The 24,092-nt window shown below is 40.4% G+C and overlaps 1 protein-coding gene across 3 annotated transcripts in view; it reads right to left on the reverse strand.

Moving 5' to 3' along the window:
• LOC309381493 (signal transducer and activator of transcription 5B) overlaps positions 1 to 24,092 on the reverse strand; it is a 44,913-nt gene that overhangs the window by 14,086 nt on the left and 6,735 nt on the right. For all 3 annotated transcript variants that reach the window (XM_081932545.1, XM_081932543.1, XM_081932544.1), the window contains exons 2-7: positions 2,947 to 3,087; positions 2,386 to 2,542; positions 2,170 to 2,259; positions 1,289 to 1,463; positions 355 to 485; positions 96 to 247 (exon numbers count right to left, since the gene is read on the reverse strand). In XM_081932545.1, the coding sequence (XP_081788671.1) occupies positions 96 to 247; positions 355 to 485; positions 1,289 to 1,463; positions 2,170 to 2,259; positions 2,386 to 2,542; positions 2,947 to 3,074 (833 nt within the window). In that variant the 5' untranslated portion in view covers positions 3,075 to 3,087. The remainder of the gene's footprint in view (positions 1 to 95; positions 248 to 354; positions 486 to 1,288; positions 1,464 to 2,169; positions 2,260 to 2,385; positions 2,543 to 2,946; positions 3,088 to 24,092) is intronic.

A 24,092-nucleotide genomic window follows, 5' to 3' on the forward strand; every position in this document is an offset into this window, starting at 1 on the left:
ACCTGCTTAATTCCCCCACCCCCTCCCCAGTTCTGCCTACTCTTCTCCTACATCCTCTTTCCTCTGTAACCCCTGTTCCCTCTCATGCTCTCTACCATGCTTGCAGGCCATCTAAAGGCCCCTCAGGGGGACCACCATTTCCTGCTAGTTGCTGCCTCCTCTTCCACTGGATCAATTCATCATCCAAGATTATGGTCTGCTGCTTGCGAAGCAAAGCCAGTGTCTGCTGATGCTTTTCAGCCAGTTCCTGGGGAGTACAAAAAGCATTTTGAATTTGGTATTAGCAAACAACAATAAAGCCTAATAGGAAAGGAAGTAGAAAGTCAAATTAGGACTTGGGATGATAAGACTTACTACACGATACTGTTGCAGTGTCTGTGCCTCCCGGTGCAGCCAAGCTTCCAGGGATGACTTCTTTTGCTGCAAAGTAGGTTCACGGACCATACGTTCCTGTGGGCTTAGCTGAGAGAGCTGACTAAATTGGGCTGGAAAGGAAGCATAAAATTAATCCTTGCCTTGAATTACCTCGATCAGCGCTTCAACTTCCACGTGCCAGAAGAGAGTTCCTTCATTCAAGTTTATCAGTTTGGTTGTTTTAGAGGTAGTCCTCAACAAATTGCCCATTATGATTGTATGTCATAATGGTTGTTAAACTGATTGGTCACGTGACTGACTCGCTCTTACAATGTATTTTGTGGCAGCCATTAAGTGAATACCACAGTTGCAAAGCGAACATCGTAAATGTTAGGTGAATTTCACAGTCGTTAAGCAAACTAGTGGTTCACTATGGATGCAGTTTTGCCAAAAAACAGGTGCCAGTTTTCAGCAAAACCATTGTAAAACATGGTTATATGATGCTGCCTACAGCTGAGTGTCCTATGTTCAGTCACATGACCATGGATGGGGATCTGATTGTCAGAATCCAGGTTATAAGTCCCATTTTTTTTAGGTCAATCATAACTTTAAACAATCACTAAATGACTGGCTATAAGACAGTCAAGGGCTACCTGTACTACTTTCTTTAAAAATTCAGTTAAAGAATATTGAAAGGAATACCTTCCATCCAGCTGACTTCACTTTAAACTGGTTCTGCAGAATTTTCAACAGAGGTCTGTTCTAGCCCTACCAGGAGATGCCAGAATTGACAATGGAGTGTTTCATATCCAAATGGATGTTCTATTACTCCATCATTATATGTTAGTATTCGTATTATGAAGACTGGATATTAGCATTAGAACTACAATCTTAGAAATGACATACTATTCCTCCTCTATTCCCACAGATATACCTTGCAGGTGAAGGCTCTCTTGGTACTGGATGATGAAATATTCCTGATGCTGCTGAAGCTTTTTCAGCTGGTTCTCAGTGTCCTGGGTGAACAGGCGTAATTCATCAAAAGTCTGGTTGATCTGAAGATGCTTCTGAGTCTCGGCATCAGCCATGCTGCTGGCCAGTAAAGGGCTCTGTAAATATGGAAATTTAAGAATAGAAAAAAGTATGGATATTACAGCCATTGATTTTGAAGAGGTAAATTTTTAAAAAAAGTTTTTGCATTCTGTAGGCCTCCCAGAGCCTCTGCATACCTCTTCCTTTTTTTTAAACGGGGCATGCAGACAGTTTGAGAGGCCTGCAAAGTGTTCCTGGGGACTGAGGGGGGGGGGGCAAAAATGAGAAAAAAATGGCCCATAGGGTTTGTGAGTCCTGCAAAGTGCTCCTGGGGGCTGGAGGGGCAGAAATAAGCAAGAAATGGCCCATTTTCCGCTCATTTGTGCCCTCCCCAGCCCCCAGGAGCACTTTGCAGGACTCCCAAACCCCCTACGCATCCATTTTTGCGCAGGGGGCGGGGTTTCGTGAGGCCAAAATTGCTGTATTCAGTGCATAAGATACACACAGAATTTCACCCTCTTTTTTGGGGGGGAAAGGTGCATATAAAGGTGCATACACATACACACACACACACGTATGTGTGTGTGTGTGTGTATTTGTGTTACAACCCCTGGTATGCCCAAATATATATTGGGTTATCACACACACACATGTGTGTGTGTGTGTGTGGTGTGTGTATGTATATGTATGTATGGTATGTGTGTGTGTATGTATGTGTGTATATACATATTAAGTATAGAGGAAGGAGAAACATTTATGCAAGAGGAAGTAAATCATACTCACATTCCTAGCCTCTCGCACTAGACGTTGCTCGTGGTATAGGATGTGTCGAATACAGCGTACTAACTCTAGAGGGCAGTGTTTATATGTATTCTGTAAAGAAAGAGTGAACAATCTAAGAATGGGTAGAAAGAGTGCAAAACTAGCCTTTCGCTCACACACAGCAAAGCTTGAAAACACCATCTTTTACCATTCAAACTCCCAGCCTCTGTAACTCACCTGTAGCTGAGTGGCATAATGACCAAGTTTGATCTTTAGAAGGAAGCCATCCTCACCCACTTGGTGTTCTGCCTTTTTTTGAAGTTCCTGGATCAGTCCGTCCAACAATTGTGCAGCTCTGACACCCTCCTGAGGATTATCAAGATCTATAGAATCCCTGAAAATTGGATCGCAAAGCAGAAGGGTATTGAGGACAACAAAGGAGCCATTCCGAAAGCAGCATAGGTTGCCATTTCTGGATATTCATACAATGGCCAGAAATTCTAGGTAGTCCTCGAATTATGGCCACAACTGGAACCATAATTTTTATCAATAAGCAATGTGATGTAAAATGTAATGTCATGTGACTGCATTGCTTAATGATGGTTATCACTGCAGTAAGATCATCTGAGAGGAGAAAACCTTATTCAAGACCAGAACAATGCAGCTAAAGTAATATGCTTCCTGTATAATGCAAGACAAAGGTTTGTTTCAATCATAAAAGATAAATATCCTATTCTATATCATCCCTCTGCAAGGCTGAAAACGCTGCTGGACAATCAGGTTTTCACACTCACTTACCATGGCTGTGCCTCAATCCACTGGGAGAGGTAATGGCGAACCTCAATGGGGAAATGTTGTCCGTATAAGGCCTGCATTTGTCTTAGAGCGTCTCCTTGAAGTTGTTGAGCTTGGATCCACACTGCCATAACTTAGCACCTCCTAATGAAAACAAGGAAAAGCATAAAAGCATTGCTTTTGGAACTCTTTCCAATCCCTTAATAATAATGCTGGCCTGGGTCTGATGAGGAAGAAGCATTCCTTAGAAAGGAAAAGTCAGTAGCATTCTTAGCTGCTGCCCAAAATTCATAGGGATTTTTTTAAAAAATAGTTATTTCTCAGCAATCTCTGTCTCGGTCCTGCCCATTTTCAAGCTCCATCTTCATTTTGTTGCCCATTCCCCAGATCAAATACGTGGTCCAGTTCTGATTTTGGAAAACTAACCTGCTGGTCAACATTTTTACATAATTTATTTCAAGTATTATATTGTGCTGCAAAATTTGATATAGGTTAGGCATAAACTGTTTTATATACATTTGAACATGTATCAATAACTGGGTTTTAGAAATAAAATAAAGTGGCAACATTCCAGCAGTCTTACACCATACAATCTTGGGTGATCTGGCCAAAGTCTTTTATAGATGATTCATCTATGATGTTGATATCTGCATTTGGAACTGATATCTGTCTAACAGAAGTTGCATTAAACATCAAACAGACTGGTGTATTACATCAGTGAGTCACAAGCCATTGCCCACAAGTACTTACACTTCTACAATAGCAACTTGTGCCTATAGCTTTCGTGGCTGTTTCCCAGCTGCCCTGACAGGAAGAAACAGTTTCCTTCCAGAAGATCAGCTGTCTCCAGCAGCCTGCTTTCTCCCCCAATCATTCAACAGCAACATCCACCCACACGCTTTTAGGTGTCTAGCAAGAGAGCCAGAAACTACTGGATATGTTACTGAAAGAATGAGTTGGGGGACGGACGGACACACACTTGATGTTTATTGTAAAGGCAAGAAAAACCTAGGAATAAATAAAGTACAACTGATGGAAAAAGAGGACATGGGGGGAGAGGACAGAAGAGAAAATAGAGAATAGCATATATTACAAGATGTTTTCCAAAAGCAAACCTAAGGCAAAGTTTTTCAACGTTACAGTTCCTAAACATTAGAACCAGTTCCAACAAAGTTGGAGGAAACTTTCTTGTACACCAGAGTGAATGTTTCTTTTCCTCATTAGCAAATTCACCTGAAAAACAAACACTGGGATTGTAAAAACATTTAGTTAGTAAGAATACAATGCCGTCCAAAGTTGAATCTGAATCCACCTACAAATGAGAAGCAAGAAATCAAATATAACTTACATATTGATGATATTTCCTCCCCTTGGAGGCACCTGAATGAAATGAAATCGACCAGCTATTATTCACTCTGCAGCTGCTGTTGCAGAGATACCTTTCCTCTTTGCTTCTTCTCAGCCAGTATTTGGCCAAAGACTGAGCACACTGGCTGTAGAAGACTGCTGCACTCAGGCAAGTCGCTAGCACTCAACTAAGTCCGTAGCTCTCGTCCTCCGCTTTATAAGCTGAAATTCGTCCTTCAGAAGAACAGCACTTTTGCAAATATGTACATTCAAGGATTCTTCAAGAGCTAAGACAGATTAGATTCGGAATTACAGTACTAGGAAACGCTTGTCTGGGCAATATTCCAAGGCTACAATGGTGACAAAACAATCTTTCCTTACGGTCAAAGCACAGAATGGACCTGATAATGTATTTTATTTTGGATTTAGATATATGAAAATTAACTTTTTTGCCAACGCTTCCTAAAATGTGGGGCATAAGCCACAGGGGCTTCAGTTACTGTAGAAGGTCCATGGACCTTTTGCCTGCAATGAGATGGAAAGGAGAGAAATACTGTCTAAATCTAGGAGAACACTAGAGGGAGATGGGAAGCAACAGTATCAACCCATAATTCCCTTTAGGCTGCATGCATGTGCTACTTTTATACATTATTTACTGGCACAAAGTTTGCCAAGAAGACTATATAGAGTTACATATATTAGCCCAACTATTCCTTCCTTTGGCTTACTCTGTAAACCCCACTCTCGCTCCACTCAGCCCGGTCCCATTTTTTGAGGTCTCATTTGTTGGTTCACAGGCCTAGCTTTAGGCTGCATGCATGTGCTACTTTTATACATTATTTACTGGCACAAAGTTTGCCAAGAAGACTATATAGAGTTACGTATATTAGCCCAACTATTCCTTCCTTTGGCTTACTCTGTAAACCCCACTCTCGCTCCACTCAGCCCGGTCCCATTTTTTGAGGTCTCATTTGTTGGTTCACAGGCCTAGCTTTAGGCTGCATGCATGTGCTACTTTTATACATTATTTACTGGCACAAAGTTTGCCAAGAAGACTATATAGAGTTACGTATATTAGCCCAACTATTCCTTCCTTTGGCTTATTCTGTAAACCCCACTCTCACTCCACTCAGCCCGGTCCCATTTTTTGAAGTCCCATTTGTTGGTTCACAGGCTTAGCTCTTGGATCTGTGCAGGGAGGAAGGGAGAGGTGTCCATTCTATAGAGGCAAGCAAGAATTTACAAGAAGTACTAGTTTAGCAACCAGAATTAGAAGCAACAATTCAGTTGTTAAACGAAGAAGTCACAAGAAGTCACTGCGACTATGTTCATGATCTTACTTCAGCTGCCTTTGGCTTTACAGTCCTATAAAGGTTATAAATGTGATGATTGTTGTAAAATTACTTTTTCATCACTATCATAACTGTGAACAGTTGCTAAATGAGATGGTTGCTAAATATTATTACTATTATTGCTGATTGATCAGACTCAGCAGTCATTATTTTTCAAAGCAAACATCACCATTGGAGGAGAGATTTTCTTTAATGAGGAAGGAAAAACTGGTTGACTTGTGGTTTTAATAACACATTTTAGTATGCAAATTCTGGTTTTTTAATGACTTCAACAAGAAATATAAATAAAAACTTTAGATCTGCTGTATAGCCAATTATAGCAAAATGAAAAGACCAGCATTAACAAGATGTTCTAATTAAATATTGTGGCATGATAAATAAGAAAATATATTCCTCTAGACTGAAAAATATCCCCATAATTCAATTAGCATTATGATTAATAAAATAAAAATTAAAGTGCTCTTTTGTGATTTATAATAGCTTTGTTCATTGTGTTTTATTTCAATCACCAGATACCAAAAGTACAAGTGAAGCATTTAGAAGATATCTTATTCAAATACATGGGAAGCCTAATTACAGGTTACTATAGCTGCCTTATTTCTTGCTTCCTCACTCCATCATTCTGCTAAATGAGATACATACATGCAGCCCTTCAAGGTAGTCCATCAAAAAGTACCAATCATGAGAATTAAGACTGGCTTTATTGTAAAGTTACAGTAACAAAATTCTGCAAGTCTAAAAGTACCTTTTTCTGCCCTTACTTTTATTCTCCTGAAAACTAGGGAAAGTCATTTCTTAGAAGCTTTATTCATCACTAAATGTCCTTCGGTTCAGATTTTTACCGGACTGTGGACACTTCTTCCTATCTCCCCAAGGTGATTCTCACATAGCATTAGATATTCATTTAGAATTCTGAAAATATACTGTGGATATCCTCACAAAATGTGGAAGGTTTGTCATTCATAAAATACCTATCAAAATGGATTTTGGCAAAGGCCTTCTTAGACACAGATGCCATTTGCTATTCAAACAGGGCAGTGGCGTAGCGTAGGTTGTCAGCACCCGGGGCAAGGCAAGTAATTTGCGCCCCCTAACCCAAGGGCGGCCCGACTGCAGCTGCCCCTGGGTCGGCATCAGTCAAGTGAGGCTCTCCATGCTGGCCTCCTGCCTTCCTCCCGAAAAGGAGCTCGAAGGGCAGCGGGAAAAGGCTCGACTGAAGGGAAGCAGGTGCCGCGGGGGTGGGAGGCACACTGGGGGCTTCAGGAAGGCGCCGGCTCCCCGGGGCGCTCCAGGCGGAGCGGGAGGACGCGGTGGCGTTGCAGCGGCGGGCAGATGGAGCGCAGCGCCGCTCTCCTTCGGCTCCCGCAGGGGCGGCGCGGCGGGTCTTGCCGGCTCCGCTGGGAGGTAGGCGGTGCGCAGGAGGGGCCTGGGCGGGCCGGGGCCGGGGAGCTTAGTTTGCGGGCCGAGCCGGGCGCGGAAAGAGGTGGCCACAGTCCGGCAAAGGGTGGCGCGGGGCGAGTCAGGGCGCCCCCCCAGACGTTGCGCCCGGTGCGGCCGGCCCCCCCTGCACCCCCCATGCTACGCCACTGAAACAGGGGTTGTGAGCCCAAGAGGACCTCAAATTGTGCATCTGTTGAGGAGGAACTGCATTTAGGCCTAAAGATGCTACTTATTTATTTATATTACATTTAGAAATTGTCATCTTCCTCATCAAGTGAATCTGTGAATCTCCAAGTTCCAGGGATTCAAACCTACAGCCATTGTTAGGGTTCAACTTGAGGCCATTTCTCCAAATCCAAATACTGGGAGCTCTGAGGGAACCACACACAATAGGAGCTTCAGACTTGATTTCCCTTCAACTCTGGTCAATACTGAATGGATCTGACCACAAATCAAGGAAGAAAATGACTTTAACACTAGTCCAAATTCCAACAGACAGAACAGAAAGAGACTATATTGAAAGCTGCTGAGAGATCAAGGAGAACCAAGATGGTTCCATTACTCTGTTCCAATAAAATGGGCTGTAAACAGGGGTGGGCTGCTATGGGTTCGCCTGGGTTTGGGAGAACCTGTAGCTAATGTTATGGTGGGTTCAGAGAACCTCCAAATCCCACCCCTTCTTGTTTCACTGGAAAACATTTTTTATTTAATAATTATCATCATAATGACAATAGCCAAACACCCACCTAAAACACCAGAGATCTTCAAAATGCCTGTAGAAGATTTTCAAAAACAGTCAAAGCTACTCATCTGTTGCTAGTTCTCAATAGCTCATATTTAGAGCATATTTTGCTGCCTCTCAGAATAGAGGCCTGCAGGTAGCAAGATGAATATCTATGTTTAGAGACATTATTTTTTTATGAATTTGTCTAATCCTCTTTCAAAACTATATAGACTAGTGGCCAACAGTAGTACATCTAAAATTGTACAATAAGAAACACATTTCTTTTTTAAAATGCAGTAGCCAGAACAGAAGAACATTTTAGGCTAAGGTTTTTGTCCTCAAGTAGGAAATTCCAGTAGACATTTGTTATAGATGAAATGAAAACCAAACAAAAACTGATGAGTTGTACAATTGTTGCATCTCCTATAAGCATGCAACACAAAAATAAAGTTAGGCAAGTTATAGTTGTGTTATAGGCTTGGATAACACCTATGTTTTATATAAAGGTCAAATTAACATGATACATACTTTAGTTACACAATAAGCATATTTGCAGATAAAAATATATGTTAAAAAAAAGAAGCTACCACTTTTCCACCTAATGTCATGGCCTTCTTCTGCTTTATACAAAATTCTCTCTAACTCAGCTCTATGTAACTCTTTTTAACAATCATTTCACCACACGAATAAATGCAACTACTTCCTTTTTCAAACAAAGTACAGAAAACACACTATCATTAAAAAGGAACTTGTAAGTGTAGCAAGCAAATACTGGAACTATAGGTTCACCCCAACCAAACTTACATTAAGATGCTAATATACAGGTAGTCCTAGACTTATGACCACAATTAGGAACAAAATTTCCATTGTTAAGCAAGGTAGTTCTTAAGTGAATTGTGCCCAATTTTATTACATTTTTTGCCATGGTTATTAAGCATATCATTGCAGTTGTCGTGTGAATTACATAGTTGTGGGCTTCCTTTATTGAATTTGCTTGTTGGAAATTGGCTAGGAAGGTTGAAGGTCTACATGATCCCAGAACACGGCAACCATGGCAAACATATGCTGATTGCTAAGTGCCTGAATTTTGATCACATGACCAGGGAAATGCTGCAATAGTTATATTATTACTGTACACCGCCCCGAGTCCCTTTTGGGAGAGGGGGCGGTCTAGAAGTGCTAATTAAATTAAATTAAAAATTAAAATATTTGTGAGGACCAGTCATAAGTCACTTTTTTCAGTGTCACTGTAACTTTGAAAGGTAACTAAATGAATACTTGTAAATTAAGAATTACTTATATATACATATTAAAGCATATTCAGAGGTAATCTTATTTCCAAATTCTCCATTGCACTAAACATATTTGTAAAATTAGTGTGCCTTACCACTAATTTTAAGATCCAGTAGTTCTAGCAATAGGCCCGGGGGAACTTGCAACCTTTTAATAGCTGCTCTGTGCATCTGATCCCAACCATGCCAGAGAAGCAAATGCTTTGGCTCATTTTGTTGCCCCCATCCCCCTCCACCAAACACTTTTGACTGGACTCATTGCACAATCAGTATGTGGCTTTTGGAGCATCCTGCTCTGCGTGTAGAAACATATAGAGTGGAGAGGGAAGTGAAACTACAGAAAGGTATTAGGCTATGCCTATCCTCATAGTTGTGGGAGACAAATAATGTCAGAAGTGATTCCCCTGCATCTATTTTCAAACCAAATAATCTGGTCAAGTTTTGCAATGGAGTGCCAAAGTTATCAAGAAATCCCCATGCCCTCCCTCAAACCCCTTCAACTTCTTTTATAAGAAGAAAATGAGAATTTGGGGTTCAAGATTGTCAGAACGCATAGCCCACCCCACCCCTATCTCAAATAAAATAACTTGCCCTTTAAAAGTCATCCTTAACATTTCTACAGACATAGAATAAATGCTAAGAAGAAAGGATGTAAAAAGGGGGATATACCATAAGTGCAGAGCTTGCAATTACAGACGTCACAAGCAGGTATGTTTGGCCGTCAAGGAAGGTCACAGCGTATTTAATTTTCAAAACAGGATAGCTATTTGGGAATTGTTTTAAAAAACAACTCTATCTGTTTGCGTAAGATGTAAAAGTAGACAACACTTGATTGGCCTTCTCTGTTTAATTGAATTTATATTTATTGGGAAAACAAGCAAAATGTTTATCAATTAGGGAAAAGAAATATGAAAATACTGACTCCCACACAAAATGTTTAAAATAAAAACATATACTCTCCACACCTAAGATATTGAAAAGTTTGTTGAAACAGTTTGGCTATAAACAGGATTTAAAATACTGAATGCATGTATATATGCAATTAAAGGGAGAGGTGTCATTTTGTCAGATTATAAACTAATACCAAGTTAAGGCCTTATTATTGGTTTTAGTGTACCATGGAAAACAGAATGGTAAAGCCAACCCGTTTTGCCAAAGGTACAAACATCAAATGGTAGACTGAAATAAACAGGGAATAAGCCTTCTAGTTGTGGGTAAGATTAAGTTGTGGTGTGGGTATTTTTGCTTTTGCCAATGGATATAGGACACTTTCTATTCTACTGTCTGGGTCAGTCAGAAGGGAGAACCTGTTTTATCAGTAGTCTACTCCAGCCATATCATATAGGAAGTAGTGCTTGCAAGAAGCTGCCACCACCAACACTTTCGTTGGAGGGAAAAACAGCTAAAAGATGACACACCTTCTGTAAATTGACAGATGCTTATACTGTCCTGACACAAGCAAGCAAGTATTTATTAAAGCCCTATTATCTTACCAAGTTGCCTTTCTTTGACCTCTTCTAGAAGTGGATGGCCTATTTCTGTCCTACAACAAAGGCTAGGAAAAGACTGGATAATGTGGGAGTTAGAAAAACAAAAATGCAACATTTCTAAATTTCAAAATCTGAGGATGAAATTAAAAACCGACCTGCTGTACAACAGAAACTAGTACCAAAAGACAAATTGGGAAAATATAGAAGATAGCAGGCAATGCTGCATTTTGTCCTACTCATAGATACAACATGATTGGATAATCCTAGACCAGGGGTGTCCAAACTTGGGAACTTTAAGACTTGTGGACTTCAACTCCCAGAATTCCCCAGCCAGCCATGGGTCCACAAGTCTTAAAGTTCCCAAGTTTGGACACCCTTGTCCTAGACCAAAAGATTAAACATCTGAATATCCATACTTCCTCCTGTCTCTTTCAACATACTACAAAATATTTGAAAACACATGAAATTAGAATTCAAGTAATTGCTGCATGGCTTAAAAGATAAAGGTAAAGGTTCCTCTCGCACTTATATGTTAGTCGTTCTCGACTCTAGGGAGCTCATCTGCAGTTCAAAGCCAAAAAGCCAGTGCTGACTGAAGACGTCTCCGTGGTCATGTGGCTGGAATGACTAAACACCAAAGGGGCATAGAAAAAGCCTGTTTCTGGCCTCCGGAACCCAGGGGAGGCCGTTTTCACCCTCCCAGAGAAAGCCGCCAGAGCCTGTGAAGAGCAAAAACGCCACCATGGCCATGCCCATCCAGCAAACAGGCAGAAAATCGGCTGCTATCATTTTTCAATTCCACCTCTGTACTGAGCACAATATTAAGGTACTTTCTTAGAAATTTAGTTATTAGGAACTAACCCTGTGTTGTATTACAGACTTGAAAGGAAAATGGTATTCCCAAGTGTTCAAACTTGCTTTTAGGGGTTGCTGATAGATGGTACATTAGCACCCTTATTTACTCCAAAGCACTTTTTCTCCTCTGAACCACACTTATTAGGAAGTCAATAGACTCTGAACTGTCCTGCAGGAAAAGGTTTATATGTAGGAAAATTAGAAAGGTGGGATGTTTTTGTTCTAGAATTTTGCAGTTACTTAACATGTAGCAATGAGCTTGTGAAGATAATGCGAGTGAATATGTGTCTGCCGAAGCGCATAGCCCACTAACAGATACAGAAAAGTGACAGGTTAGTAATTGGAGTCCAGATTGACATAGGTTGCAAAATACACATGACCTTTAACACACCACTTACTTCTCCCAATTTAGAATACTACACACTAACATGTTCCTCATATTATCATTGTAACAGATATACTGTACTCTACTCACTGTCAAATCCCACTGAGCAGCAAATACAATAAAAAGTTCTGCTGCCACAATTACACGCAAAATATCTGTTAGTGCAGATTCTATTCCGGGCGGGTGTGGGGGGAGCATGCTATTAAGAACATCTAGTAGTGAATAATTATACTTTAGGCATGGAATCATATTCTAGATATGTTAAAGGAAAATAAAACATATCTAAAATATGGAGTTTGTTAAAGCTATGTGATTACCTGCTTTCTAGAAGAGTAAAAAGGTTAGCATTGAGAATGTAAATATAATGCTAAAGTCTAGGTATAATGTAATAGTTAAATATTACTCAAAAATGAAGTTCCATAACAATTCTAAATTTAGTATATTATATACTGAAGAAACTTCAGTAAAGCAAACATGGCAGGCAATTGAAGACCTTGAAGTCCTAGTACTTTATTCTGAATTTTGCAATGATTCAATTCAGCCCCTTCTGTCACTTACTGAGATACCTCGCCCCCAATTCGTTGTCACACTACCGAATGTCAAGTATTAGTCATTTCCATCTGAAGTGCAGTGTAAGCAAAGTGAGGTCCTTCAGATACAGCTTAACTACAATTCCATCTGTTCTATTTTCTTCTGCTGGCTATCTATCTATCTATCTATCTATCTATCTATCTATCTATCTATCTATCTATCTATCATCTATCATCTATCTATCTATCATCTATCTATCTATCTATCTATCTATCTATCTATCTATCTATCTATCTTCTATCTATCTATCCATCCATCCATCCATCCATCCATCTATCATCTATCTATCTATCTATCTATCTGTCTATCTATCTATCTATCTATCTATCTATCTATCTATCTATCTATCTATCATCTATCTATCTATCTATCTATCTATCTATCTATCTATCTATCTATCTAATCTATCATCTATCTATCTATCTATCTATCTATCTATCTATCTATCTATCATCTATCTATCTATCTATCTATCAAATTATATGAGCAACCAACTCATACACCGTAACTCTAAGTGGTGTACAATATTAAAAATCTACCTATGCTTCTTCTAGTAACTAGTTTCCTTTTGAGTTCCCAATTTCTTTCAATATTTTTCTTTAATCATCCCTTTGGCATCCTACATGAGCTGCCTCCATAGATTTCTGCATCTATGAATCAGGTATGTATGACACTTTACTATTGTTTACAAATGTCATGCCTTGGCAAGAATGTCCTTTGAAATCATATTTGATTTATTATTAGAATTATTTGCTTGATTTATTAAATAATCAAAGGAAATTTGTAGTACAAACATAGTTGAAGTGGAACATGATGTATTATTATGTGCTATTAATATTTTGGATATCTACATTTGTGGATATTTGTCAGCCATTTATCAGGTTCTTCCATAGGTAAGTCTATGGAAGATCTAGACTAGATCTAGACTGAGACATTTTTAAGGGGATTTGGTTTGTTGTATAAAATTTCTTAATTAACTTGGAATAATTATTAAGTAAGCAAAACTTCTTTGCTTAAGCAATATAAATTGTTTAACTCCGATTCAAACTGATATAAATAGATGCCTGACAATTGTGGTAGCCTCATGGAGAAGATAAATATAACACATAGACTGAGAGAGGGGGTGGAGAGAGGGGAAGGAATCCCTGTTAATTGTTATTTTAAGCAAGAGGTAAAATATTAAGTTTTTAAAGGGACTGGCAAATCTGCCAACTTTCTTTGGGGTTTAATTTCCAGATTTTCAATTACATTACTGGGCCAGTATTTTGAATTCAGTTTCTTTTAAGACATCAAGCTACCCTTGTTTTAAAAAATGATACAAGGAAAGTTATTATTTGGCCCTTTTCATATTTTTGGCAAGGATTTGATTCCTCATTTTCTTGAGAAGTTGTTCTTTTCCAGTTTTAAAGGCTGGAAGATTGATGATAGAAATCATATGAAAAATGTATATTTGAAGATTATGAGGGTGTACATGTTTATCATCATCATCATTTCGTGGGTAGAAAGGACCATTAATATTTTAAAGCAGAATGCAGTACTAAGTAGGTAGCAGTACCTAACTAATCTTATCTTGACTCAGAAATTAATCAGAGTTGGTCAAGTCAGTACTTTGATGGAAGACCATCTAGGAATCCTAGAACTGTAAGCTATTCAGACAAAAAAAAAATACCTGGAAAAAGGTTATATAAAGTACTTCCGTGCTGTTGCCAAGGAAGTGACACAGCCATGTCACTGAAGTTGACAGAAGGTGAGCTTAACTCAAGAGTTTAAAATCTACCAGCAAAATAAGTTTTAGACTAGGGAACATTAGAATAGATTTAAAAAAATTAAGGTCAGTATTGAGTGTCAAATTATGAGTTGAATAAGCCAGCCAAACCTTTGAAGTCCTTAAAACTAGTTACTTTTATTACAACTAATCTGGAGGAAAACTTCAAAATCACAAAAAGGTCCTATCTGTGCAGTGCATCTGTATTCTAAGGGGGGGACGGGACATCATTTCAGGAATATGCAATTATAAATGAAAATGTACTTTGGTTTCTGAGTCAAATTGGACCTCATAGTTATATATAAACTGGTTCTACTGACAATCCTTGATTTCAATAGACAAAAAATATTCTCTCATTATGGTATACTCAAGATTAACAGTACAGCAGTTGTTTCCTGAAATAATTTGAAATAATAGTAATAGCACTCTAATCTACAAAGAATTAATTAATTTTCCAATGTTGGAGAACTTTTGCACCTGTTATCAGTGGTGGGTTTCTACCAGTTCGGATTGGTTCCGCCGAACCAGTAGGGGTTTGGCATATTGGGTTGCTGGAACTGACAGCAACCTAGGCCTGCCACACACCCCAAATCTTGTTTTTTGCTTCTGCACATGCGGAAAGCAATTGTTATTGTACTGCACATGTGTGCTCAGTGCACATCAAGCATGCACATGCATGGCGAACCAACGAGCAAACCGGCAGTAATGACTGCCGGAACTCGCCCCTGACCTATATGTATGTGTGCCTATGTAGAATTGCTGGCTAAATCAAATAACTCATCTTCATTTCTTTCTCACAGTAGTGCATATACATTACACCAAGAGAATTACAAATTGCACACATGTACATTTATAAACATGTCAAACAAAATGCCTGTTGGTATAGGAGAAGAGCAGGCAGAACTGAGAGACGGAGTTAAGCCCATCATTGGCTTAGAGTCATTACATTGCCAAAAATAGTCTAAATCCAAACCTCTTGAATTCCATTGACCCTTACTTGGCATCAATTAGTACTGAACTTTAATTGACTAGATCAGGGTCCTCAAACTTTTAAACAGGGGGCCAATTCATGGTTTAGAAGTCTAGTGGTCTACTTCAATTTGGGCAGCAATTCTTCTCAGCCCCAAGGAGCTTACAATCAACAAGTCCATGTCTCTGTCTGTCTATCTCTGTCTCCCCCTCTCATCTGGGGGCGGGGGGAAGGACCCCATGAACTGGTGCTGGGGGCTAGGAATCTGATGTCCAGAGTAAGCGAAGACTTTTACAGCTTTCTTTCTGCCTCACAGAAGCAGAGATGGGCGGGAGCCCGAGAGAGCACAATACCCCTGAGGGCTGCCCGCTCGCCCTTTCCTCTGCCTTTCCCCCTCTGCATGGACCATTCCCCCCCCCCCCAATCTCCAGAAGCACTCTGCCAGACAAAAATGTTGTCCTTACCTTCCAGTTCCAGCCCACGGGGCTCGCGAAGGTAAGGCCTGCACTCAGCCGAAGGGTGGGAGCTAGGGGGTGGGCAGGGCAATGTGGGCGGGGCACACACGGGCCAGATTAATGGCTTCAGTGGGCCATTTGTTTGAGGACCCTGGACTAGATTATTGTGCATAGGCTTGAGCAATAAATCTTCTAAACTGCAATTTAGCGTATAGTCCTGATCCTTTGTGCCTGACATTTAGCTAAGTATAATACTATATATTCCCAGATACCAACTAGAAATAAAGACATTTGTTGTTATAAATTGTGTTTTTAAAAAAAAAAAAAAAAAACAGATATTGCAGCTAATTTAGATAGTTTCAGGTACATGTTACAACAATTATCTCCTGCAAGAAAAAGTGCAATATAGATATCCCTCAACCTAGGACCATAACAGAGCCAGGCCATTACGATCATAAGTTGTGACTGTCATAAACATGACTGAACAGATTTTACAACCTTCATTGCAGAAGCCATTAACAAGCATCATAGTCATTAAGTGAATCCACAGTCGTTAAGCAAACACATTGTTCACTATGGCCAAAACCCCAAAATAAATGCTAGTTTTTGGTAAAAGCGTCATATATCATAGTTATAGGACTGTGGGATGTTACAAACGGACAACCTGGGCAGCCAAATTGCAGTTTTGTGATCACGGGTGGAGAGGCACCAGAACTTTGGAACCAAGCAGAGGTGGGTTCTGCTGGTTCGCCACATGTGCATGCATGAGCAAACCGGTAGTAAAATAAATTGAAACCTACCACTGGAACTTAGCAATACCTTAGGGCTGAGGATGGGGGGTGTCATACCTTTGGATGATTGCTAAGTGACCAATCCTAACTCAAGGAGTAGTTGTATAGCCCTTTCAAATTTGCTTTCCTTCTGCTCATTAACTGTTTGGCCATAAGATGCAGAAACACCTTGTCTGAAAAGCTAAAGGGAATATCATCCAAAAGAGCTTATATCATCCCTTCAAACCTCAACTTTTTAGAAACAAAAAGACTTGGGAACAACAGCCCCTACTATAATCACTCCAGTAGAATATATTTTGCCATCAATTTCTTTATAGTGTTAATCACAATACATTATACAATAATGTGATGGCTAGCTCAAATGTTAAATGAGGAACATGCCTACCTTAGTATAGCATCAATTCATTCTGGCAAAGAATTCCTTGGGACTAGTTTTCTCTCTATAACCAGCATTAAGGTTGTAATATCACATCCTAAAAATGCATGGAAAGTTGGAAGAGCACATGAAACTTCAAATGTAAGGCCAGAATGAATTTCATGAATGGACAGGCTACAGATTAAAGGCAATCAGAGTACAGCAGCAATAGGAATACAGCATCTCACCAGGATGATAAATATCTATGATTATCTGGTAATGATTGTATTCTGTACATACAGTAATTTAACAAATCTTGGCTCCTTCATGGCTTTGTGAAGAAAACCATGACAATCATACTGCGGTGGCATATCCTTTTATGATAACCAGTGCCTTATCTGTCTCATCAAATGACTGGATGATTGCCCAGGAAGAAGTATAATAATTCTCACTATGATTTTGTATATGTTATAGTGTGCTTAGACAGCAGTACATGTGTACATGCGGATATGTATGTAGTATCACTCTCTAAAAATATTAATCATGCATTAACCCAGAATTTATAAAACTGAACAACTGTTTGGCCTCAATGAATTAACTGTCTCTTTAATATAACTACATAGTTCATGGATAGAAACAGCTCTTACTTTCAAGAAAGACAAAACTCACCTAAAATTATCAAACAATTTTTAGTTTTTAGAAATGTGCAACAGCTCCACTTCAGGAATTATGAAAAAGGAAAAAGGGTGAAAATATATCAAATCTGTGACACGATATTCTATTTTAAAATATCAGAAGAGAGTGAAAATAGCAATACATAGCACCAGCATCCTTTGAGAGATGCTAAGATTAGAACAAAAATCTTTTTAAAAAGACTTGGAGATCAATGGAAAAAAGGGAAGAAGAATCCCTAAAATATATTCATGTGAATGACGTGAAATATAGATCAGCTGAGAAGAGAGGGGGGGGGAGAACTGGCAATGAGGTAAGAGGAAAAATGAAGAGGAGGGGGCTAAAAACAAAGGAAGGAAGTTACATACCATTAAGATGCTAGTGAGAGAGAGAGAAAGAGTGGGAGGGAGGGAGAGTGAGCTGAAAAAACTGATTAAAATCCCCAAAATTTGTTAAAAGTGTTCTAAGGACAAAAATGAGTGCTGCATGCAGAAATCAATTAAGAAATTTAAGATTTTGGGATATCTGGCTCTGAACATGTCATTCAACACAATGCCAAAGGGCAACAAAAATCAGCCACGAATAATACAAATACTAATAAAAAATTTAAAATAATATCAAAAGATAATGATGTATTTATATAGTGAAAAAATTAAATATAGATCTAATTTTTCAGATTGATACCAAAGAACTACTGATATACATTGCCGCCATTATTGGAGAAAGGTAGATCATGACTCCTAGCTAATGGAAGATCTCTGTTCCATAATTTATTAAAGCTGCCTGTATCAATGATTCTTAAACAGGGGGGAAACCACTCTCAAGGCATAATGGGGGCATTTTTTAGGGTAATGGACAATTAATAATCGCATGTTTGTGAGTTAAGGATCCAGTTTGGGAATGCTGCTACAAAGACACTTGCATAAAACAACAATCTAGCTTTGGGGGAGGGAGGGGAGTAATGACATTATTTGAGAGTGAAAAAATGGGTAATTGGATCAAACAGATTAAGAATCACTGATCTAAACTGATAATCATCACTACATAATAAAATGGATATCCACACAACTTTATCAAAAAGTTCCTTACTTTTTTTCAACCTACCACAGCACAACCAGCACAATTTTTTTAAAAAATACTGCCATACTAAAAAACTTCTCAGAAGCAATTAACAAACTATTCCAACAATTGTATCTTTATAGCACACAAACCAACTAAATCCCTCCAAAATATCTTGAATACACAAAAAAAACTAGTAGTCTTAATAGAAGAAAAAACAGGAGTCATGCATAACATGTATATATTCGTAGCAGGAGTCATATATAACAGGAGTCATGTATAACGATTGTAACAACTGCTACACAAGACAAATAGGCAGAAGACTAACAGAGTACATCCCCAAGCACTAATCAACGATCAAAAGAAACAATGAAAAACACTTCAATTTCAACAACGTGTGGACAGTCTTAATCATAGTTTCAACTGGGAAACCATGAGAATCCTACACCAAGCTAAATTCAAAAATGCTAGGGAATCTCTGGAAACTTGGCACTTAGACAAATCAGAAATCAATTGGTACATAGAGCTGGTGTTCCCGCCATTTAAAAGAAACAATTTAAAAGAAACAATTTAAAAGAAACAATTTAAAAGAAACAATTTAAAAGAAACAATTTAAAAGAAACAATTTAAAAGAAACAATTTAAAAGAAACAATTTAAAAGAAACAAAATGGAAACAAAAAGGCCAGAACATCTTCTCACCTGCAATCAAAATCCAGATAATCAGAGATTAATGCCAGGATAGCAGGACAAACAATCAAGCAATAAACAATACCTTAATTAAGGAACTACCAAAGAGAAAACAACTGCCCATCAACACGTGAAGTGTTAATACCATTTTATAATGGCTTGGTAAGGCCGCACTTGGAATACTGCATTCAGTTTTGGTCGCCACGATGTAGAAAAGATGTGGAGACTCTAGAAAGAGTGCAGAGAAGAGCAACAAAGATGATTAGGGGACTGGAGAATAAAACATATGAAGAACGGTTGCAGGAACTGAGTATGTCTAGTTTAATGAAAAGAAGGACTAGGGGAGACATGATAGCAGTCTTCCAATATCTCCGGGGTTGCCACAAAGAAGAGGGAGTCAAACTATTCTCCAAGGCACCTGAGGGCAGGACAAGAAGCAATGGGTGGAAACTAATCAAGGAGAGAAGCAACTTAGAACTGAGGAGAAACTTCCTGACCGTTAGAACAATTAATCAGTGGAACAGCTTGCCTCCAGAAGTTGTGAATGCCCCAACACTGGAAGTCTTTAAGAAGATGTTGGATAACCATTTGTCTGAAATGGTATAGGGTTTCCTGCCTAGGCAGGGGGTTGGACTAGAAGACCTCCAAGGTCCCTTCCAACTCTGCTATTGTATTGTATTGTATTAACACAGATAGATGTTAATACCAGGCGGCCTGGGTAGCCGGAACTGGTAGCAACCCAGGCTTACCAGTTCTCTGGGTGGCACCATAGGTGCCACCATCTTTTTTTTCAGTTCTACGCATGCACAGAACAATTTTAATTGCACTGCATATGTGCACGTGCATAGGGTGCACACGAGCAAACTGGCAGTAGTGCTTGATTTCTACCCCTTCTCTTGGACAAGCAAAACAAGCTGTCCTGCTACTTTGCTATCGGGAAGCTTTGGCACTGCATTTTCAAATGCCTCTTCCTTCACCAATAATGTACCTAGCCAACAAAACTTCTCAAATGGAATGATCTAGCTAGCTGTGCACATGAAACATGAGAACAACTAAGAGAAGAGTTGGATGTGAGAATCTCTACAGATGTTTAGCTATATAATTTGGGGTGAACACCCTTTGAATGATGTGGGAGTAGGAATGAATTTCCAGAGGGACAACACGAACCAGGAGCACAACTCAGGTGACCTGGAAGACACAGATAAAGCTCCAAGAACTTCAACAACCCTCTAAAAGGATGCAAATTGCCAGCTGTCTGCAAGGAATATAAATCCTTCCATTCCCCACTATCCTGTCACAGCTGAAGAAGCTTCTTGGATAAGAAGCAAAATGTCTTCAAAAGAAAAAACAAGAATGTCCAATTCCCTCCTGAAAAAGCACCTGTGACCTGGATGACTGGAATCTCTACAGACTTACAAACTAAGAATATTTTTTTTAAAAAAGGAGCTGGGAAATCTAGTAAAGCAAAGCTTTTACTTTTCCAACAAATGATTTTTTAGTACTTTACCTTTTATCACCATCCAACTAGCAGGTTACTTTGCACATTCTTCCAATCATTCCCAATTTATTCATTGGCTTATAATGCCACTATCTCATAATTGGCAGAAATTGTTTAAAAAGAAAAACTGTGCAAGAGTAGCAATCATGTGTAATTCTTCAAAGCAGTTCCTGTTGAAAAATAATAAATTATAATGCCTTTTAAAAGAGGACAGTGCCTCTCCAATTATGCTTGTGTGTGTATTTTTATGGTTTCTTTTTTTTTTTAAATTTGAACATTTGGCTTTGGCTGCTGGTTTAATATTTCATTCCTTCAAAGAAAAAGGAAAAGAATAAAATAAAAATATAGATTTTTCCAGCTTGCAAACCCACATATTACACAATATCTTGAGTTATTGCATAATGAAGTAATAGTTACAAATATTTACCCAATACAGAAAGACAACCATGTGTCATATCTGTTGGTATAAATGAAATGCAGTCTGATATCTTACCCAATACTGCGAGCTAACATGCCATAAAGGCTGAGACCTTATCAAATGATAAGGTCTCCTCAAATTTGTCACTCATTTGTTATCAATAAGTGTACAGTGTAGTCTGATTTAACTTTTCCTCCTTATGAGAGTCTGTTTCATTTTCTGTAAAAGAAAAAGGACGCATTAATTTTAGCAGTAGAAGCATCATCATCACTTGAACCCTATATAAAATGTGTGAAGGGATAGGGACATTGTAAAGAAAAAGTTCTAACATAGAAGCATCTTGAAATCTCATAGGAGTTGTTACTTTTTAAGAACAGGCTGAATTCCTGATTTTTTCCATTTGTTTTTATTTTTACAATTAGTTTTAAAAATCAAATTCCTCCTGCCATCAATTTTATACTATGACACTATGTACAGTTTTTAAACTGTAGATAACAGACATGAATACAGAGATTATAACTATAAAGATAAAACATAAGGTGGTTTATTTTTTCATCGGATGCTCTTTTTCTGACAAATATAAATGCATTGGCACTAGTTTCTCTCTTGGGTGCATGTATATAAACTTCACCAGGATTACAACAATGAAGAAAAAGATTGAAAAAAGTACATAATTTGCCACTGCATGTGACAATAAATTGTTATAATTTCCCTAATACTTAAAATGTCCTTTTAAATATGTAACAAAAAGTACAATGTATTGTTTAATGAATGGAATATGTATTGGGAATATACTGAACATAAACCAGACAGAATAGGAAAGTGAATTTATTTTCAGTAAGTTCATACTGAACAGCCTAATAGTTGCTAAAACGAGCCCCGATCGACTGCTAGCGGCGATTAGGACGTCATCGAAATATGGAACCATGCCAGGGAGCCCATGGAGCAGCGCTCCATGAGGCTCTGGAAGATCCCCGGGGCAACGGAAATGCCAAATTGTAGGCGGCGACAACGGAAAGCCTCACGGTGGGTGACGATGGTCTGAGCAGCCGTCGCATCGTCATCCACCAGGAGCTGCTGGTAGGCCTGCGCCATGTCCAGTTTGGCAAAGATGCAGCCCTGCCCCAAATAATGGAGCAGGTGCTGAACCACAGGGACTGGATAGGGGTTCGCCTGGAGGGCAAGGTTAATAGTCGACTTGAAATCAGCGCAGAGGCGTATGGAGCCATCAGCTTTGACGGGGACCACAATTGGGGTCTCCCATCTGGAATAGTTGACCGGCTCCAATACACCCTGCGCTAAAAGTTTGTCAAGCTCGGCATCAACCTTGGCCCTCAAGGCGAAAGGCACCCTGCAGGCCTTCAGCCTAATAGGGGCAACCTGGGGGTCTAGGTTGAGGGAAATGGGGGTGCCCTTGTAAGCCCCTAATTGCCTGTCAAAAATGTCAGCGTAAGCTGCCAAGACGTCAGCCACGTCTGGAGGCGTGGCAATGACTTGACACACCCCATGCACAGACAACCCCAGGGCAGGAAACTAATCAAGGCCCAGAAGGGCTGGTAGGGGCTTCTCTACGACCAGGACAGGTAGGCACCCTGAAAATTCCCCGTACTCCACCCTCACAGTACAACAGCCCAGGGTGGGAATTAGAGTCCCCTGGTAGTCTCTCAGCGAAATGTCCGGGGCGGATAGCTGAGTCTTTAAGACGCCTGGGCAGAGGCAGGAGAACTCTGCCGAGGAGAGGAGGGACTGGGATGAGCCCGAGTCGACCTCCATTATGCAGGGAGAGCCCTCAATCAGGATGGAGGCTTTGATCCGTCCTGCACTTGCAGACGCGTGGTAGGTCGACTCTGCAGGGGTGGCTGGAAGGTCCATCTCCACGGCGTAGCAGCCATCTCGGGGCCGTTGTTGACGATGTGCCTGCTGGGCGGCCGGACGTGGTGCAGCGGTGGAGGTCTGGGTGAAGTCACCAGGGCGTTGAGGCTGAGGCAGGGAGGCTCGGCAGACTTGGGCCAAGTGCCCCTTCTTGAGGCATCGGTGGCAGATGGCAGCTTTAAATGGGCAAGCGGCTCGGTCGTGGTTGCCGCCACAGCCCAGGCAGGCGGTGGCGCTTTGGCGGGGTCGCTGAGGCGCCCGACACCTCGAAACAGGAGCCAGGCGGGCGACCATGTTCCCCTCCTCTAGGTCATCGGGCAGGGGAACCAGTTCGTCCACCAGGCAGGTGCGGACGGGAGGCGGTGGCGGCTGCAGCTGGAACATCTCTGCCATTGACTTGTCAGAGAGCTCGGCTGCTCTGGCTTCAGCAATCGCCTCCTGAAGAGTCACCTCCGCCCGGGCCAGTAGGCACTGCCTGAGGCGGATGTCTTTGACCCCACATACAAACTGCTCCACCAACGCCGAATCGATGTTCGTAAATTCGCACTGCATGGTGGAGGTGCGGAAAGCCTGGAGGAATTGACTGATGGATTCCTTCGGCTTCTGGACGCATCGCCTAAAGGCATATCGCCGGGCGATCCACGATGGGGTTGGTGCGTAGTGGTGCTGCAGCTTGCGGGTTAGCGTTTCCCAATCAAGGGAAAGGACCGGCTGAGGGGCCGCCAGGGCTCTGGCGGCATTAAACATTGCCGGTCCACAGCAACTTAAAAAGAAGCTGCACTTTTCGTCAGCTGGGATGTTCCTGTTTCCGTTTGCTATCAGGAAACATTCAAACCTCTCGAGGAAGGCATCCCAGGACTCCCCGGCAGCCCCGAACGGCGCGAACAGAGGCATTGAAGCCATCTCAGCGCCTCAGAAATTTCGGAGCAAAAGAAGGGGAGAGAGAAAAAATATTGTTTGTCTCGCCTGTCGAGGTGGTCAGCGTGGTGGGTCAGCGGCCGCTGTATCCCACCTTCGTCGCCAGTGTAAAATAGGCGAGAAAGTAGAAGCTGACACCCTGAGGTGATTAACAGAGCCTTTTAATAACACAGGCTTGCAACAAGCAATACAGGAGAGAAGCGGAAGCTGTC

This window comes from Natrix helvetica, assembly GCF_964273705.1.
Source record: "Natrix helvetica genome assembly, chromosome: Z".
NCBI classification, from domain to species: Eukaryota; Metazoa; Chordata; class Lepidosauria; order Squamata; family Natricidae; genus Natrix; species Natrix helvetica.